Genomic DNA, 20,102 nt, shown 5'->3' on the forward strand with positions numbered 1-20,102 from the left:
GCATATTTAAAGGCCGCAGTCGATCATCGCAGCAGATAACTGTATTTTCCCGTTTGTTTACGTGTTGTTTGAGGCTTGGCGAAATGAGCTATTGTTTGTGATCCTCGGCGGATGTGAGGATAATGTGCGTCTTAGTCAGCACAGCGCTAGCTCGCAGCTTATAAAAGTGGTTTCGGGGTAATTGACTTCAATGAGGCAAAACAGCAGAACAAAGGTAGGGAAACAAAGCTAAATTAGGAGGAACGTCAATCAAAGGCGGGTGTACAAAAGTTGACGTACAGTTTAAGCAATGACAAAACGCTGTTTGAATGCATCAAAGAGGTGACAGCGCCGCCTACGCCAGCGTTTTTCTCCTTCCCGTCGGCCTTTTGACCAAAACATGTAGCTGGTTAAAATGTTAATGAGATAGATGACTTTAATAATGTCAGCAAAGAAATGAATGCTCATCAATCAAGCTGTTATATGAAATCCCATAATGCTGACATGAATACCGACTCGATGCAAATGAAGCCGTTTGACACCCCTCTGCTTACGACATATGGGATATAAAAATCCTTCAAACTGATTTTGTTTACATGTGCGCAATCTCTTTTTACATGGCAGCTCCTCTCCAGGCATTCTTTTGACTCTTCATATCTTTTTATTAGCTGACAAAGCACCTTGTAAAGAGTCTTTCTCTCGCTTTTTAGATATGTTTGATTACATTTCGCACTGGTTCTCTTCATTGATCGTTTTAAATGTCTGTGTGTAGGCAAATGGTCACCGGCTAGCTAGCAATAATCTTTGGTTAGCTACTGCTGTGGCGAAAACATTTTGCGGGGACCCTGCAAGTCATTAATCATAGCCTCCACAGTGGCGAATAACTATCAATTTGATGAAATGAGAAGCTATGCTAATTGCTAAGCTAATCTACGATTGTCGCTGCTAGCGCGTTTAACACCGGAAATAACTGCTTGGGTGACTGAGTCTACTTTTTACTGATGGCTGGCTAGAAACACGTTAAAACGAAAATTTTCGGGCTGCTTCTCAAACCAAGGTCGCCGGTTCTCGCTGTCAGTCTGATGCCACCCAGAAGGTCACGTTTGTGTCGCGCGTGCGTAAGCCGGGCTCGTGTCTGTCGTGAGTAAGTAAGTCGCTCGCTTATCTCCTCCCAGCTCGGCGGGTGCGCTTCGGGAATATGTTGTGACGCCGCTTTCATCTGTTTTTGTGCGTCAGGTCAATTGAGGTTGTGATCACTCATCGTTTTATGGCCATAAAACGGCGTATGCTAAATAGGCTATTCGTGTGTGCATGCGTGTGATTAAAGACTATCCCGGCATCCCGTAGTATAACATCGGCCCTCATCCATTCCTAATTAGTGCATGATCAATAGCGGGATGTTGTGATAGCGTGTGCGGGGGGCCGTGTCCGAGAGGGGGGGGTTGTGACATTTGAGCGGGCCGGGATTACTCCGTTGACCTTATCGCTCTGATTAGAATTCAGTTCCGCCACTTTCTCACCTTGCTCACAATGGGCCGCTAGGAATGTGAAATTCCAACACAACAATTTTTTGCATTTGGGACCAAACACAAGTAAATTGTCGTATGGAAATTCCTTCATCTTTTTTGTTTGTTTTTGAAAGGGCGCTGTGTGACGACCACTCGCTGTCATTTCAAGGTTTTTACATCCCACAAGAACAAGAGTGTCGACATATCCGTGACGACTATCAAACTTCTTTTTATAACTGCGTATGTGAGACAATGCGCTCCATGTCTTTTTTTTGTGGTGAGATCTTGTAGTGTAATCCCTAGACGTACAAAGACGCAAGAATTCCGCCTCGGTGCTTCATGTTTGTTTTTCTATGTTTGTCCCAAATGAGCTGGTGAGTTGAGTGAAAGGAAAATAATTAAATCGGAAAGAACAAAGGGAAGGAATCACTTCCCCACACTTAAAAGCAGTGGCGCGCAAGAGGGGTGGGTCACCTGGGGCATCCACAGCACCACACTTCAAAACTGCATTGCCTGGGCAAGGATACATAATACCCACTGTAAAAAAAATAAAAAATAAAGTTGGGTGAACTCAAAATTTCAAGGCAAAAAAACTTAAATTAAAAAAAAAAAATCTAATTTTAAAAAGGATTTAAACAAAATATTTTGTGAAAACTTAAATTAAAAAAAAATCTAATTTTAAAAATGATTTAAACAAAATATTTTGTGAAGATTAGCTTATTGTTTAAAATTAAAATTAATTTAAAGAAAATATTTTAATTTACACTAGTGTGAAAATTAGCTTTCCCACTTTTTTAACAAAGAGATTAGAGTCTCTTTTATTGTCCCCTAATTGAAAGAAAGAAAGAAAGAAAGAAAGAAAGAAAGAAAGAAAGAAAGAAAGAAAGAAAGAAAGAAAGAAAGAAAGAAAGAAAGAAAGAAAGAAAGAAAGAAAGAAAGAAAGAAAGAAGGAAAGAAAGAACTCAGCTAATTGTTTTGGAGCAAACACATTGTTGCCATAAATGTCAATAATTTATATTTAGTAGTTGTTCCAACTTAAATGACAGTTTTATACCAGAAAATCCAAGTTCTAAAATGGTATCACTCACTGGTTGAAATTGCAGCTTCTCATCCATTTTGTTCCTTCCTCTCTTCTGTTTGCCTCTCAGCTTATCGTGTGTGACAGCCGTAAATAATAAAGCGCACCGATGTTGATTGCAAACCATTTAGCCTACGATTATGCACCTTCTTCATATAAATGCAGTCATGCAAAAAAAAACAAAAAAAACCCTCAATTATGATCTTTTTTTGTTTATTCTGCCAGATGGGTAGTTTTGGAAGGATATTTGGATAAACGTTCATTCTGGGAGTCCTGTGATTTTTTTTTTTTCAGGCTGAGGAGTGAGTGTTTATTTGTGCGTGCTAGCTTAACGACGCTCACTCCATCTTTTATAGCCATTCAAACAGAATCCTGTCGAGCTGTTGCCTAGAAGTGCAATGTTGTCATCCGGCAAACCTGGAGCGTAGCCCGCCGTGGCCTCCATTGCAGATTTATGGAGTTTGCCGCGCTCCGGGCTCACCGTTGGGGAAGCGGTGACTTGATTGTGTGAGAAATCGAAAACCGTCACACCTGTTTGAAACCTCGCGCTGCTCGCAGAAAAGCGGCGAGGGAAGAAATTACCGCACACATAAATGGATGCCGGGAATGGATGATATTACGGAGGAAGCTTGTGGAGCAATAGCTGTAAAACTGCAGTTGTGGCGAGTAAGAAGGCACCAGGGGAGCATTTTGGGGCAAAATAATTCCTCTGTAAACTCTAATGCTGCCAGCTTAGTGATAACATGCGTGAGTAGACCTTAGCTGGAAGAAGATGGGTGGTTGGGCATTGAGCGAGAGAGTGGACGGGTTGGAAAAGCAGACCGGAATTGATAGTCAGAGGAGCAAAATGCTCTGAGAGCCTCCCACATTCTCCATCGCCTCCTGTCATGACATGGGGGGATTGCCAAGGACGTTAGCGTCCATTAAAATTGCAGTATGTTTACATAAAATGAGGCCCTGCACACTCCTTCGCAGCCTCCTCATCTCGTGTTCTTATAGGAGGGAAGAGCCCACGGTGCGGCAGGTTTTGGCGGCAAAATGTATATAAAAATATATATAACAAAATATATATTTTTTTATATATATAAATATATTATTTGAAATTTCTTTCAATTTATATATATATTTTTTTTTTTATATATAAAATCCGCATTACCCAATTTTCTAAATTTTACTATAAATATTCATTCATCAATATATATATACACATATATAAAAAATATATATATAATATATATTGAAAAAAAAAAATATATATATATATATATATATATATTAAAATAAATTTTACTATAAATATTCATTCATCAATATATATATACACATATATAAAAAATATATATATAATATATATTAAAAAAATATATATATATATATATATATATATATATATATATATATATATATATAAAATCAGCACGACCCAATTTTCTAAATTTTACTGTAAATATTCATTCATCAATTTATTCATGTTCTGTTGTTATTTATGTAGTCCCTAAAACTACATTTTAGGGTTAACTTCACTTTGCATGCCCACAAATCCTCGCCCCTTGTGATGTCATACGCTGTTGTCAAGCTCCTGAATGATTCACCACACCCTATTGCAGGCTCCATTTACTCACTGATTCCTTGTCCGTGGGTTTCCTCCGCCAATCATCTCCCCTTGGGCCGCCACCTAGGCCTATTTACCCTCGGAGCCCTTTCAGCGACTATCTCTCACGCTGCGTGAAGCACGCGTGACCACATAGGAGCGCCCAAAGGAGAAAGTGGTGGAAGATGAAGCGAGAGGCCGAATACAAAAGTGGTAGAAGCGAGAAGAGATTCGGGCCGGTGAGGATGATGACGTGTCGGCAGAGGCTTGTGGCAAATAACAAGGACGTTATGAGGTAATGAGCCTCTCCTCCAGGTGTATTTGCAACCAAAACATCATGGAAAACAACTTTAACTCCCAGATTGATTCCGCCTCAAACGTCTTCTCAGCCAAAGTATCTGCATCTATTACCAGATTGGCTTTTTCCCTCAAGAGAAAATATTTCGGCTTCAACAAGTGCATTTATCTCAAGGAGCTTCGGGTGAATTTGTCGCTATCGTCTAATCGTAAGACTCGCTCGCCGATTGCGCGACGGCCGAGCGATCGCCACAGGGACGCTCGTTTATCTCTCTGGGAAGCTTGGCTTAATACGCAGCAGATGTAAATACAGAAAGCAAGCGAGCATTTTCATCCAAACGCCGGCAATCTATTGACTGATTCTCTATTATCCGTGCTCATGGATTAGCTCTAATCACGACGGTTATATTATGGACAGTAATCCGCTGATAAAAGGTGGCTATTAGGGCGCTAACTAGCATAATCTGATCTCAATTCCTTCACTTTGCCCTTAATTATTTCATTTTCAGATCATCTCTGAACGTCTGCTCTGGGGCGAGGCCAAAAGTATTACTAACTTTTTCGAACATGAATGAGTTTTTGAATGTTCGGCCACCGGCAACCCCTTCCCTCCCATTGACGATTATTTCCGTCATGCGACATCCAGAGGAACTACGCTATAATAATACCAAGAAGAGTGTGCCTATTCCAGTGAGTTAAAGAAATAACCTAATGTTGACCCTGTGAGAATAAACTGGTTAGGTCTGAAAATTGAAATCAAATAATCTTGTGGAATAAAGACAAGTAATTGAATTTCTAAAAATAATTATCCCAGAAAATTTAATTTACTCATATATGTAAAATGGAAAGATAATATGACGGCTGAATGAACAGTAAAGTGACACTGAGTAATTAATGGTGCTCAGGCCAAGACTGCAGAGTAGATTTTATTTATTTATTTTTTGTACCACTGTTTAATATGGGTGCGGCTCGGCTGCCATTCGATTAACGGAAATAACATGAAATAATGTAAAGGTTGACCTTTTCTATATGCCGTCCTCTAAGCAATCAAGCGTGAATTGTCATGATCAGCAATGGGAGCATGTGCATAAATATTTTAGACATTTACAGTACTCTGTACTGAAAAATGCAAATCAGCTCTTAGAGCTTCTATTCTGCAATAAAATCAACAAAAATCCCCAAATCATGTTCAATTGTGAATTTATTTGACCTCCACCAAAAGTGAAAATCCCAAAGTTTGTTTAAAATTAATATCATTGCAAGATTGATCTTTTTTTTTTAACTGGTGTCTCGTTTTCAAAAGTAGATCTTCGGTTTTACTCAATATATTATATTTCTGGCCAGAGAGGCTAATTTATGGTCATTATAAAAAAAATGCACAGTGCTGGTTAATTAGGGAAAGGAGAAAATGCAAATTTCTTTCAATCCCAACATGACCCTGATGATTCCTAAAGAAGGTCCTCAATAACTGTACACAGTGCCCGGCGGGAAGCCTCTCCTGGCTGGTCTCATTCTTTTGCTCTAATTAGAATTAGTGTGCCGCAGTCCAAATGGGTCTCGGGGAGGTCTCTGCCATATCTCGCAGGCGATAAGATCCTCAGTCACTGCAAACGATGGCGGTCATAACTTCATTAACGACTTGGATGACTTTTCCCAACTCTGCTGGATGCTTGAATTTAGCATCCCTATCGTATTAAGAATGATTGAATTCTTTTGTTTTTTCTGTGTGCATCAAAATTGCGAGATGATCCTCATTCTGTCTTCTGATGCTTCTTGCCATTTGTTTAGCTTGGCTTCATGATTATGGCCTCACTTGTAACCTCAATTGTCTTTCTTGCCATCACTTTGGAGACAAACAGGTCAATCACGGTCATGCTCTCCGCTGTGATTGTTAGCACGTCGTTGACTTTAGCGTCGTTATTGCCCATCTCGCTGGACGCTAATGCGCTCTTAGTAATCATATCTGGCCCTTTATCACATTTACTGCCCTTTGTTCCTTGCCTTGATTTGAAAGTATCTTGGCTTTGAGAATTGCTACTTGAGTTTGAGGAGTTTTGATGAATGCAGAGCTAAATGTTAGCATCAGGCTAACTGTCCTTTTTGCTTCTCTAATACAGTCCACCAATGTGACTGATCTAGTACCATTCATGCTTTGAGGCATATGTGCCTCACATTCAAATGCATCTAATGGCTGAGCGTATTTGTCCAACACTGAGCAAGATGTTGCTCTCGCAATTCATTTCACACTTGGTTACCAAGTGAAATTGCTGTCTGGATGTAGAATATAGAAGGAGAGATCAATATATTACTGCCAGGCATAAGAAATATAATTCAATAAAAGCATTGGGACGTCAACAGAGAATACATACATACGTATATAGTATATATATATATTTTTTTATGCATATATATATATATGCATCACAAACGCCTAGTCAGATACTTAATGCAAAAAGATTTCTCCTCCGAGCTCGCGCCCATTGACTTGAATGGGGGTAAATCATCATTGTGTTTCAGGAAAGAGATTGATGGCTGCTCTCAATGGTTTGGTCAGCCATTCTATTTAAAAAGGCAGGTCAGTCAGCCAGTTAAAGGATCCGACCTTTATTGTGCCCGTCTGACGTCTCTATTCATCATCAACAGGCTGCGGCCCGATGAACTCACCCAGATGCACGGGCTCCTTTTGTCCCCTTCAAAGGTGCAAATTCTTTTTTTTTTCTATTTGGCATACCTGGCCTGGTACCAAACTGAAGTTTCTCACTCTTTATTTTCCGCCATTCGTATTTGAAGAGAGAGAGCAAAAAACCTCCAAGGTCACTTTTAGTGTCTCTCCGTTAGAGTTGGTGAGTTCCTGACAAGACCCAGACAGCTTTAATTTTTCACTGTCTGTCAGGACTGATCCCGCGAGACGGATATAAGCAGAGGAAGATGTTCCGACTTTTCTGTGTTATCTAAGCGGTATTCATTTCTCTGCTCTTATCTGTCTGTCAGTAATGGGCCTTCAGTGATTGCTGCCAGAAGATAGCCGCAGTGGATGGACTGCCGCTTTGGAGCTGGGAGAAGCTTTCCGATAGATGTCGTAGCCGATACCTTGTTTTGACCATTGGCGAGAAGTCAAATCCAATTGAATGTCACTTTGACAGATGTCATGCCTCAGGCTTGATCTGATGGGGGAACTTCCAGTGGCCCATCTGTGCAACTTCAAGTCCATAAAAGGTCCTAATCGTCCTCATTCTGCAATGATGTGAAGTAATTCAATGATGAGAGGGAGACTGCATGGAAAAATGCTTACCTTAAGCAGTGGCTTGACTTGAGTCATTAGGATTCATGCATTATTCAGAGATATGTTCTGTATAGCAGGAAAAAAGCATGGCTTGCAATTGAATACAGATCACGCCTGTTCCACTCCAGTCCTGTAGGTGGCAGCATTGTAAAATAAAAATTGGTTCGACCTGTATCAAATTAATCAGTCCAAACAGATTCATTTGGAAATTCATCCAGATTTAAAAACAAAAAAAAATAGTTTGATATATGCCAACCCCAGTTTTAATGTTTCATTTTTTTTCTTTTTTTGCGAGCTAACTAATCAACAAAGGTGATCAAAACATACCAGCTCTATAAAGTATTGTAGAAATTGATTTTGAAATAAAAGGACGAATTTCTTGCCTGTACACTCAACCACCCAAGTTGCATGGAACTCGGTTACCTACTTTTGGAACCCCCACAACGGCGAAGCAAAAAATAGAATGGACAAAAGTGAAGTACGTGTTGCAGGGCTGAACAATATCTTGACACGTAAGTGCCACTGAATCGTCCGGAGAGCATATAAACTCCGCTTGCTCATATTCTGTCAAGACGAAAAAAGAAAAAAAAAGTCAAGTGGCCTCAGATGACTTTACCACTCTTCACTTTTCTTGCCTATTGCCAAGTAGCGTTTAGGGAATCGGGGGAAATATAGTGAAGAGAACGGGCTGATAAGCGAGTGGAAAGCATGAGAGATGGGGAATGGAGAATGGGCTCCTGCTGTCTTTACTGTGGGGGGGGGGAGAAATCCCAGTTGGTTCCGTCCCCACTGTAATGCTGGGTGAGGCCCAGTCAGTGGTGTTTGAAGTACCGGTCCGTTATTACATGGATGAACTGGGTCGCTATTCTACATTTAGCGCACCGTATCGGAAGACTGCTCGTGCACCTCCAACAAATAGAAATCTTTCCCGGAGCAGAAGCAAAGTGACTCGCGGAGAGATTCCCGGCACAGCGGCGCTCGGGGGGGATGCTGATCCAATTCTTTAATCATCATCTTGTAAATGCGTGGGGTGGCGGAGAGGCGAGCCCGGTGAGATCTTTTGGAAAAGGGCCCCCGACGGCCTCTTATCATTTTACATTGTGGCAATGATAACTTTAACAACGGCTATAAAGTCAGCTGGCTAGCTGAGTTGGGTATTAAGAACAGAATAAAATGGATTTTGCAGTCAGTGAAAATATATCAAATTATTGTCCAGTTGGGTATCATTTTTACCTTGGTCAAATCGGGTTGTTTATTTGCAAAACAAATTGAAGCAACTTCCTGGGTGGGTCCAATTTTGAATCCAGCAGTGCGTTGTTATTGTTGAATCCACTTTGACTCCAAAGAGTCGATGCAATAACACACGACGAAGAGGCTCTAAATTCAGAAGAGCACAAGTGTTTAATAATTCACCCAAATAGTTTCCTCTCCCTCACTGCCCTCCCTCTCCGTCTCCCGCCCTCTCTCTCTCTCTCTCACTCTCTCTCTACCATTTGCAAGGTCAGTGCTTGTCTTCTGTCGTCACTTTTCTCACACAGTCCAGACGTGCACACCGCTTTTGAGGAAGAGGATTTATTTCTTTTTATATTTATTTTTAAGAAGGGTGGACAACATAACTTCAGTTGTAAGGACCCACTGAGCGTGCGTAGGCGCTTTCCTTCCACTCCACGAGGACGCACGGAGCTCGGCGCGCGTGCAAGGAGCGAGCCCTTTTGGATTTAAAACCATAACATTCTCATTTGTTCCTTCGTTGATTGGCGTTTCTCCCAAGCGCACGCCACTAACGCGGCGATGCGCGGACACAGATGTCCTCTTCCTCGCCTGGCTGTCTGTCATTTGGGTGTCCGAGCCGGCACCGCCAGCAGCCGCCTTTAGGATTCATCATCAGCCGCTGCCGTGCCGCTTACTGCTGGGGGGGACAAGTGGGGAGAACCTCGGAGCTGTGATTTGTACACTTTGACGATGTCTTGAGACGCGCGGCAGGGGGTGAAAGCTTGCAAGATGATGACAGTGAGTAGAAACATCACATTTGCCTTGGGTTGCATGCATGCCGGGGAAGGAAGGAAGCTCATATGGGCGTTTCTGTCATTGCCGGCGCGTGCGTGCGTGCGTGTGTGTTGTGGGGGTGTCGGATTCCTCTTGGGAGTTTAGGGAATAACATGACATCATAACGTTCCCGGTGAATGACTCTGCAAATTGGTTTCGAATGAAATGCGCCTTTTTCATTCAGAAAGGTGCAGGAGGTGATGTCACACGTGCACACATGTCACTATAGGGCGGATGCGACGGTGCCCCCCCCCCCCCCCCCCCCCCCCATCACACACGCACACCTTGTTTTGTGCCAAGAACCGAGTCGCAACGATGAGCCCCCTTTTAAATTGGAGAGGGGGACGCGGGGGGTCGATGCAGCTGTCAGTGTGCATGTAGCCGGTTTAGGTGGCCAAACAAAATCCAGGCTGTGTGTGTGTGTGTGCATGGTGTTCGTTAATCCCACCGCGGATCAGCTTTTAGCTCCACGATGCCGTCTTGCAGCGCCTTTTCTCCCTCCCTTCCTCTCTTCCCTCTCCCATTCATTCTCTCATAAACAGGCACTTTACCTGATTACAATATTGCATTCGAGTTCACGCTGCCAATCGTGCGCTTTTGGTTGGTTTCGGTTCAGAGTCTTTTTTTTTTTTTTTTTTTTTGCGAGCCAGACGCTGTTCTGTTTGGAGGCTGCACAAATCCGATTAGGACTTTTTTGTGGAGAGACAACCGGCGTTTTGGGAGCAGCGCAAAGCGGTCTTCTCACTTTTTGAGAGCCTGAAAAAAAAATGGGGGGGGCTTCTGTTTGTAGTTTTTAGCAGGTTTACAAAGCCGAGGGGAAAGCAGCACCACATTGGGATGGTGACATGCGTGGTGCGTTTGCTGACCACCTCGGTAAGGTTGATTTCAGTACTGTCAAAATAGTCGTTAGGATACAAGCGCAATCACCTTAAAATGTGGCAGCTCCTGGACGTTGGCAGTAAAAATGCCAAACGTCGAGGGCAAAGAGTCCCTTGTAAAACAGTTCTGCACATACATCAGGGATCCACCCATGTGGTGGGGGGGGGGGGGGGGGGGGCGTTTACTGCAATGTTGCTCTGCTTTAATGGGAGCGCATTTAGCTTCAGCAGTGTTTGCATGAAGTCACTTCCACTTTCCATATCCAAGTTTTGCCATTTTTGAAGCGACACAATTAAGCTTAGAACGTCCAATACCATCAAAATAAATCTGTTTTTCCAAAGGTAATTAAGATCAGTTCTAATTGCCACTGATTTACTACATTAAAGTAAATGTGGAGGTGTCTTTAATAATTGCCCAGATATGCCGTCTAATATTTTGTCCCTTCAAATTGATAGTAGTAGTGGGACATGGAGATGTTTATGGGGGTGTCAGAAAAGTTCCATGCCTTTCAAACTACAGGTTAGCGTTGGCTTCATCCAGTGCCATAAATGAAGCAGGACAACTCAATGACAATGTACATTCTCACAATGCGTTGAGCATCTGACAGTTCCTGGCGGAGAAGAACATTGGTGTGCTGGAATAACAAATAACGGATTTGAAATAGCATTTGTGACACCAGTCCTGGAACTTCTCTGACACAACTCATATACAGCATTAATATTGAGTAGTAGTATTAATAACATCAATGTTTGTAATACGGTCTTGATCATGAAGCTAAAAATACAACCAAAATATTAGAAACAGCCGTCGATATGATTGAGCCTGATTCCAAAAAAATGAGAAAGACAATAATGATTATGGTTTAAAGAATATCTCCTGCTGTGGATCCTATTTTGTTCTCGTGCAGTGTCCCTAATGAAGTGTCCGGTGGCTGTAAATTTCCTCTCCTGCCCAAAAGGCTTGATGTAACCATGCTGGAAATGATGACTAATAATATTTTCATCTCTGCATCAGACAGCCTCTCTTACTAGAAGCAGTCCTAAGCGATCATACTCCATCTTCATGCATCATTTTGTTTTTTAGGGCAACTCTTAATGTAGCTCTCTTAGGAAAGGTATCATAGATTTACGGGCGCGCCGCACAGATATTTGGCACTTCCCTGACGGATGCGAGGGAGCGCTCAGGTCAGAGATCTGTGAAGGGTTGTAAACAGCCAGGACGTTTTCATTACCTGTGAACTAATCAGTCAGGTGGTGATTGCACAAAGACGGGCGGTGGGGGGTAGAGCGGAGAGTCAAGGTTACGCCGAAGCATCCGCCGGAGCATGTCGGCGTATCGGCGAGACGCGGTGACACGTCCGCGTCACTCATCGGAACGCTCTGGTTAGCTGTGTGGGCTTTGTGTTGTTGCTCCGCTCTTTCCAAAGGAAATGTTTACAAAAATCAACGGCCCAAAAAAGAGGCTAGCCTGCAAAATTATAAGCAGGCAGGAAGTTCCTGCTGGACAGGAAGTGGAAAGTATGAGGATGTGGGACTCGAGCTGCCAGGCAGATTTTCTGCTTTCTGGCTTTGAATAGCTCATTGTAACTTTTGTACAACTACTTCTGTGGTTCAGGAACATACCTGCAAATTGAGTCCCTGCTTTTAATACCTTTTCTATGTCTTGGCACAACATCTCCCCTGTGATTGGCTAAGAGCCAGTATAGCCCAAAGTCAGCTAGGAGAAGCTTTAGCTCTCTCGTGACCCTAATGAGGATTAGCGATATGAAAAATGACTGAATACTTGTACTTACATTTAAAATTCTCAAAGGAAAAAGTTGACAAATGTTTGATCTTGGAAAAGCTACATGAGCCCAATAATTTGATCATTTGACCTCCTATGTGTTTCTGCAGGACTACCGGGAGGATGGCATGGACCTGGGGAGCGACGCGTCCAGTCGCTCCAGCTCAGAGTCCAACTCCAACAAAGTTACTCCCTGCTCTCCTTCTCCTGACCTGCCCACGCTGGATGACTACAAGTCGTCCCCATCTCTGGACCTTGTCACCCTTGAGGACTATGAGGAAGACGAGGACTACCAAGAGTATAAGAAGAAGGTGATGGAGGAGTGGGAGAGCGAGTACGGGGACGACTGCGCTTCTCCGCAGGCTCCCGGTCAGGAGGAAGGCGGAGGTGGTGTGGAAAGACAGGAGGAGGTCAGCGAGGGCTACAGGAAGAGCAGCCGCGGCCTGGGCCAAGAATTGCAGGATGTGAAGTCTGTTCCGCCGCTCCCGGCCACCACCAACGCCGCCGTCCCCGAGGAACTTAAACAAAATGGGAATGTGATTCTGCCTGGCAGTAACCCGCTCCACTCCCCTGGTACACCACAGGGGGGACTCACAGGGACTTCCAAGCCCAGGTACAAAAGCTTCAGCCAAGGCAGGGGGAGCCGCAGCACCGGCGGGGGCGGCGGAGGTGGTGTTGGGACTGTGGGACGGATGGGAGCTTACAGAGAAGAGGAAAATATAGAGGAAGAGACTCTGCCCACCATGGACTGGGCAGCCCTGGAGAGGCACCTGGCGGGGCTGCAATGCAGAGAACAGCAGAACCAGAACCTCAATTACAACCAGAACCACATCGTCGGCAAAACTTGCTACACCTCAGTGAGTGCGCATTTTTTCCTTCCTTTTATGTTTTCCTGCTTCTCTGGTGCATCAAAAGCTTCTTTTTTTTTTTTTCTCACACGCGCTTTGCCTCAGTGTTCCCAAGCTCCGGTGGGCCACTCTAATCCAGCACTTATCCGTGTCAGATGGACTGGAGATACACAAGGTTGGGTTAGTTGGAGTGAAGAACAGGGATTAGTGAGCTAATGTAGCGCTAAGCTATGTTGACCCGGCTGTTAACCTGGCCGTCATGGAAGTCGAGGCTGCACAGCTGGAGGGGAGTGAAGGCAGCGGGTAGGATGTGACTCGATGCGTCCGGAACAGGAAATACACGCGGCCGGGCAAGGTGCAGCCAAGCTGCAAAGCTGATTGATTATGCACAAAAGTATCAGGACACATGGCTGTTTCACCTCGAGGATGTTCATTAGAATTGACCACCAGTGGGCGCTTTAAATAAGTCATGCACACACAAGAAAAAGACTAACTTTTTTTTTTTTAATTAAGCTTGAGTGTTATTATATTGTCAGTCCACCTATGTTGCTGCACCGTTTGTATTCAAATATCCATTGAATTCTGATAAGAATGATTAGACTTAATAGCTCGTCTCAGGTGTTTTCCATTATGTTAGCATTAAGCTAACAGACCTAAAAGCAAATCTATGTGGTTATTTAAAACAGTCAACCTGTAATTTCATGGTTTTGTCAGTTTTGCTTCAATTGGGTTACTCTTTTTTTTTTTTTTTTTTTTTAAATAGCTGTTGCCTAATTCTAGCTGTCACATTGCTACTTTTTGTGAGGTGAGGTGAGGTGAGGTCACTGGCACCATACAGCACTCAAATTTCTACAATGCAAGTTGAAACTGAAGGAATAATCTGTTGTTGTGGTTTTGTGGCGCTTCTACCAGTAGATGGCGGTGTTGCATTGGCAGGTTGACAGAGAGACACCAAGTCACAAGGTTTGGAGGATTTACTTGCATTCTCATGAGATCAGTTTGTTGAAATCCCCAGCCTGAATAGATTTATCTTCTCCGCTGCTCCAAAAGGACATCACTTCGAGATAAAATTGTCTGCAGAAGAGAATCACTAAACACTGTTGAATGGGCTTGTTTGAATGCTGTTGTAGCAGATGTGACTTTCGTTTGCTCTGCAAGCACCAAGGCCTTTTCCTCAGTGCACACGGACAATGGCTGCAGCCGGTGCCATTGTGAGAGTGTTACGATCCCGCAGACCCCACCCCGGCCCCCACCAGACCACCGCCCCACCCCCTTCGTCTCCCTGAGGCATGTCAGGAATGCGGTGGGAGATGTGAGGAGGAACGATAAGAGAGCGGAAGGGAGAAGATATCTTAAAGCCGCGCAAGGCCACGTGGCATGTGTGATGGTGGTGCGAGGTGGAAACTAACCCTCAAATTTTTGAGAAGCCCTTCTGCAGTGATGTAGATTCACATCTTACAATCTTCCAAAACATTTTGATAGCTTGTCCTGCTGGCGTACTCATGATAAGAAATAGATCAAACCAAAGCTCCAAGTGAACAAAAACAAACCTTACATTTATTCTGCAGTGCTGATAAGAAACTGCAGAAGATGAGGAGATACGGTTCACGACAGCAGAGATCGACTTCAGTGTTTATTTAAGGATTCTTTTTCTATCTGTTCAATCGGGATGCCTTTTGCCAAATCTTATCTCTGAACTTCCGCTTGAGGAGGAATCTTGCGTTGACCCTCGGTGAACCCGATAATTTCATTGGGGTGATTCTGGCTAATGCCAAGTACGGCTTTTGTGACCATAACGAACGTTGGTGGAGGTAAGGCATGAGATGACGTGAGCTGCTACTCAGAGTTGCCAAATACTTCTTGTGGTCGTCTTGGAAACTTCTGGAGACTCTTATACTGACTCCTGAAAAAGACACATTTGTCCAAACTGCAAATAAATGGCACTCTCTAGCTTAACTATACACACATTTGCTGTTAAACTAAACAGAAATAAAGATAATTGGCATATATTCTTTATCCTCAGAAAAACGGATTGCTGTGTATTACTGCAGTGTCTTTCTCGTGTACTGTATGTACTGACAGTCTGTAGTAGTCTGCCCCCTGGTGGCCATGGCCCACACACCAAAACAGCTCCACAATGAATTAACCTAGCACAAATTCACTTTTCACATGCTAAATAATTATTACAAGACTATTTGAAATCTTGTAGTGTTGACAAAAATAGGACGGACCTTTTTTTTTCCTATACCAGGAGACATCTGATTGTCTTAATCCTTAAATTGGCAGGATGTACCCAAAAGGGAGGAGAAGAGCGTAAGTAAGGGGGTAGCGAGTCGGGGGTGCTTTTAAAATGCTATTAAATATTTAGACACGTGGCCTGGTGGGACTTCTTGGCTAGACGATGGGCGTGTTCATGTATGGGTTGGAAGGAGTGTGTGTGTGCATGTGTGCGAGATGCATGCTTCAGTAAAGCTTCAGAAGAAAAACAAAAGTGCAGAACAAACAGCCCAAGGCTTCTAATTTGTAGCGGTCATTTTGTTCCTTGTGGCTACGTTGCGTCTGACTGGCAATATTGCCGGCAAGTTCAAGATCCTGCTTCTGTCCACATCTCCATGGCAACAAGGAAAGAGTTAGCCTCCTGTCCAGTTTGCATGAATGAAGTCATCTTGATGCAGGTGTGTTTATCTTGGGCGGGGTTTTGAACTGCTCCAATCTCAGCGTGCGCCTCCAGGCTGAACGAGGTCGGGAGGGCGGGGATCGACTGACCTCTTTTTGTCATTTGTTTCTATTGAACTCCGGAGGCGCGTGGCAGAGAGAGGCCCAACGGGACCTGAACCTCTAACCCGCCATTAAGCCCCTCGCTGTGGAAAAAGAAACAATAATATTATCTTTCCGAGGCGGCTCACGTTCTTCAGCTCTTGGTTTACCTGCTTCTCTTCTACGGTGAATCAAGATAATCTCCATGCCTGCAGGCGATTCTTTCTTGCAAAATTTAAAAGACCTACTGGGAGAGCTGCAGGTCTAAATAAGGTCTTAACTTCTACCTTTGTACACACACAAAAAAAACTCGACTTTGTGTCTCTTGGTCAAAAATAATCTCCCATTAAAATCTAATGGATTTTATTTTTAGCCATTTATTCAACTGGCATCTGGAGCACTGGCGGAGCTCGAGAAAGGGTCACGGGGGGCACTGCCCCCCCCCCCCGGCCCTTAATTATGCCTGGACACCCCCGGGTGCCAGGCCAGATAATCTACTTTTGGGTATTTTCTGATTTCCCTACGTCCCATGTAATGAAATTTTATCAGCATTTTCTGAGAAGAAAAAAAAAATGTTTTTGATTGTTTTACAGCCCCCCCCCCCCGAAAAAAAAAATGCTAGCTCCGCCAGTGATCTGATCCAATCGACAAAACTCAGAGCGAAGCTGTAGTTTGCAAAACCCTGTAATTATGTTGCAATTCAGCAAAAGTAGCAATCTCTACAATAATACCATAACAACTACTCTCAGTTCTCAAGGCCACGCCACGTCGAGGGTTGAAAGGTCCTGGAAGGAGAATGAATAGCCAGACACGAGATGAAAAGTTAACTAATGCAACTTTTTCAGTGTGGTGAGAAAGCGGGAGGGGCCGAGGGGGCTGCAACCAGGTATACGGAGTGACCCCTCAGGCTCTGGTGTTTCCTTCAACGCCCATATATTGCTCTTAATGTGCGTGTGTTTGCATGTGTCTGGGTGTGTGTGTGTGTGTGTGTGCCACCGACTGAAACACGCCCGGCCCTCCAGCTCACACACACTTGCACTGCCTTTGCTTCAGAGTTATGCTGTCTCCAAACACACACCTTATCATATGAAAGGATATCTTTTTCCCCTTTGTGATAGTTTGCTGGTCCGCCAACTTTGTTTCAGGGTTTTTCCCTCTTTTTGTTTTTTGTCAGTGGATTATTTTTCATCTAACTTTAACCTTGGATTCCTCACAGCCAGCCGGGCACGTAACTCAGGTAAAGCCCGCTTTGACTTTTTGTATTATTGAACCGAAAAACAAATCGATATTAGTTTCCGGAATGCTCAGACGTTTTAAGGACGAGTCGTCGGGCAAAAAAAGTTTCCGGCGGATTTTCATAGCTTCAGGCTTCGCATTCTTGTCTTATGACACGTTGTCTGTTGGGGTTGTGTGTACAAAGGTAGCCATGTGTGCCGACTTGTGGACGTCAAGTCGAGCCGGCCGGCTTAGTCATCAAATATGACACACGTGTGTAGTATTTCAATGCACGCACCTATTTTTTTTTTTTTTCATCCAGTGGATAAAATTATGATAAAATAAGACAGCGGAAGAAACTGACCTTTAAAACTCACAGGGTCGTGAAGTTTGGCTTTTAATGATGAGACAGATTTTTCTTCTTATCTGCTGTCAAAGTTCGCTTTTACCTTCAGATAATCACTTGTAAACAAACTGTAAACACGGTTGCGTTGGTAAGTCCACGCCACATGAATCCATTGTGAACTCTCTCTTCCAAACATCACCTCTAAGCAAGCTTGTGAACTTTGCTAATTGTTTTTATTCTGTCTGTTAGGAAGCTTTAATGTTCTCACTGAGCCAAGATACAGCAGGAGGGCATTTGCTACCCTCCGTTTAGACCCCCCCCACACACAATTCCAAAACTCTATCAAAGAGGGACGCCGGCTGTGAGTGTCAGAGTGCACTGTGGAGGAAATGGGGATTTATTTGCTGCAGCGAGGAGGCGGCCGCTTTGACACAAGTCCATACACACGGTCCCCAAAGATGAAGACACAAAACACACTGGCAGGCTTGCTAATGGCTAAATTGAATTTGAATGTAAAGGGAATGGAAAGTCAAGGGTAAGGAATGATGCTTATAGTGGACTTGTGTGTAGAAACATTCATTTGGGTGGAGCTGCAGCTTGAAACTGCTCTACTCTGTACCTAATTATAGAGTTTTGGTGTACGAGGCAGAGAAGTAGGCCGTAAACTTGGTGTGTTTAGACGAGGCTAAGAATATAAGTAAGTCGTGTTTAAAAACACGCACATACGCATGTACGTGCAAAGGCTGTGATCAAAAGGAGGATATTTTGGTTGCAATGTTTTGTGGGTTTGTGTGTGTGTGTATGTACTGCAGTGCACTAGAGCATGCTGAGCGCTTCATCTGTTGCCTCTGAGAGGATCACTTCATCTCATTGCATACAGTCTAATAAATAGAAAAGCATGATTTCATCTTTTGGGGCTATTTATTGTTTTTAATTAATATACAGGACCATTTTAGTTATGGATGGATGGATGGATGGATGGATGGATGGATGGATGGATGGATGGATGGATGGATGGATGGATGGATGGATGGATGGATGGATCACTTTTGGGGAATCGCTGCACGGTTTCCCGCCGACTTTGTCGCAATTACACTTCAAGCTGCTGTTTTGACTCGTAGCCCCTCCCTCGTGAAGGATAGCGTCGACTCGCAAGTGTAATTGTCGGCCTGTCGGTCTTTAACCCAGTTGGTTGTCACATGTTGGGACACATTTCAAAAAGTGAAGTATCACTACAGCCTGGTGGTCACAGCAGGCTCAGTCTTTCCACGACCAACCGCAGGCCTCATTAGAGCGACTCTGGTGAATGAACACCACGCACGCGCACACACACAGGCACACACACACACACACACTCCATTCCTCTCTGTCAGAGCGAGCTCATTACCGCCAAGCTCCCGCCCTCACACTGAGCCAACCTGCTTCGCTATGCAGTGTTTCTGCACTGGCACAAAATGTCAGCATGCTAAAAGCATCTGGACTGCCATCACTCCCGCTGGGAGGGATGGCGAGGCCGCGGGTGCACACGGGGAAGAACGGGAACGATAGAGGGGATTCATGAAAAAGTGTAGTTACAGGCAATTAGCAGCCAGAGGAGGGAAGGGGATGATTGGCAAAAGGGGCAAAGGGGATTTCCACTGAAATGCATCAATTATTTAAAAAAAATAAAATATATATATTTATTTTTATTCGGAATGTTTTATTCAAATGCAACTAGAATGTGACCAGGCGTTTTCCCGGTGGCCATATAATAATACCGTAATTTTCGGACTATAAGTCGCACCGGAGTATAAGTCGCACCAGCCATAAAATGCCCAAAAAAGTGAAAAAAAACCATATATATGTATATAAGTCGCTCCTGAGTATAAGTCGCCCCCCCACCCAAACTATAAAAAAAAAACGCGACTTATAGTCCGAAAATTACGGTAATCATATGATACATTTCAGCCCAGAAATATACTAGCAACACATTAACTGCATTGATAGGCCATTATAGACCAATTACTGCACTACCCTACTCATATTTTATCTTTCCAGTTCAAACTTGCTGAATTCCCCAGTATATAAGATAGCAGCCACTTTGCAGAGTTTCCTGCAACCCACTAGCGCATTACTCGTCATTGCCTCTTGATTAAGTATTCATCATTTTTGTTTGCATCTATAAATACACCCACACGGTTCGAGTTTAACACACATTTCCTGATGTGTGTGTGTTGCTGTGTGGGATGTGAGGAGGCGCTGCTACGCTCCCTGGCAGCGAGAGCGACGCACTTAAAAGTGAGCGCCCAACTCCGTGCATGCATAATTTACATTCGACGTTTCAGGCGGTATGAAGATCCGTTCTCTTTTCTCCGCTCTCTGCATTGGCTTTCCTGTCAGCATTGGCGTTTAACTCTGCCCACCAGTGATTTGATGTGCTAAACTGTGGTCGGCCATTTGAAAGTCACCCTTGAAGCCCGATGGCAGTTCAATGCTGTTTTCTTTCTGTGCTAA

The 20,102-nt window shown here is 43.7% G+C and overlaps 1 protein-coding gene across 2 annotated transcripts in view; it reads left to right on the forward strand.

Annotated features, from left to right (window-relative positions):
- The window catches only part of schip1 (schwannomin interacting protein 1), a 132,544-nt gene that overhangs the window by 89,788 nt on the left and 22,654 nt on the right, over nt 1-20,102 (forward strand). The window contains exons 1-2 of one of the 2 annotated variants that reach the window (XM_037266894.1): nt 9,242-9,746; nt 12,554-13,300. In XM_037266894.1, the coding sequence (XP_037122789.1) occupies nt 9,738-9,746; nt 12,554-13,300 (756 nt within the window). In that variant the 5' untranslated portion in view covers nt 9,242-9,737. Of the gene's footprint in view, nt 1-9,241; nt 9,747-12,553; nt 13,301-20,102 lie in introns of those variants that run through there. The other variant, XM_037266893.1, reaches the window with a different exon arrangement.

This window comes from Syngnathus acus, chromosome 13, assembly GCF_901709675.1.
Source record: "Syngnathus acus chromosome 13, fSynAcu1.2, whole genome shotgun sequence".
Lineage (NCBI taxonomy): Eukaryota > Metazoa > Chordata > Actinopteri > Syngnathiformes > Syngnathidae > Syngnathus > Syngnathus acus.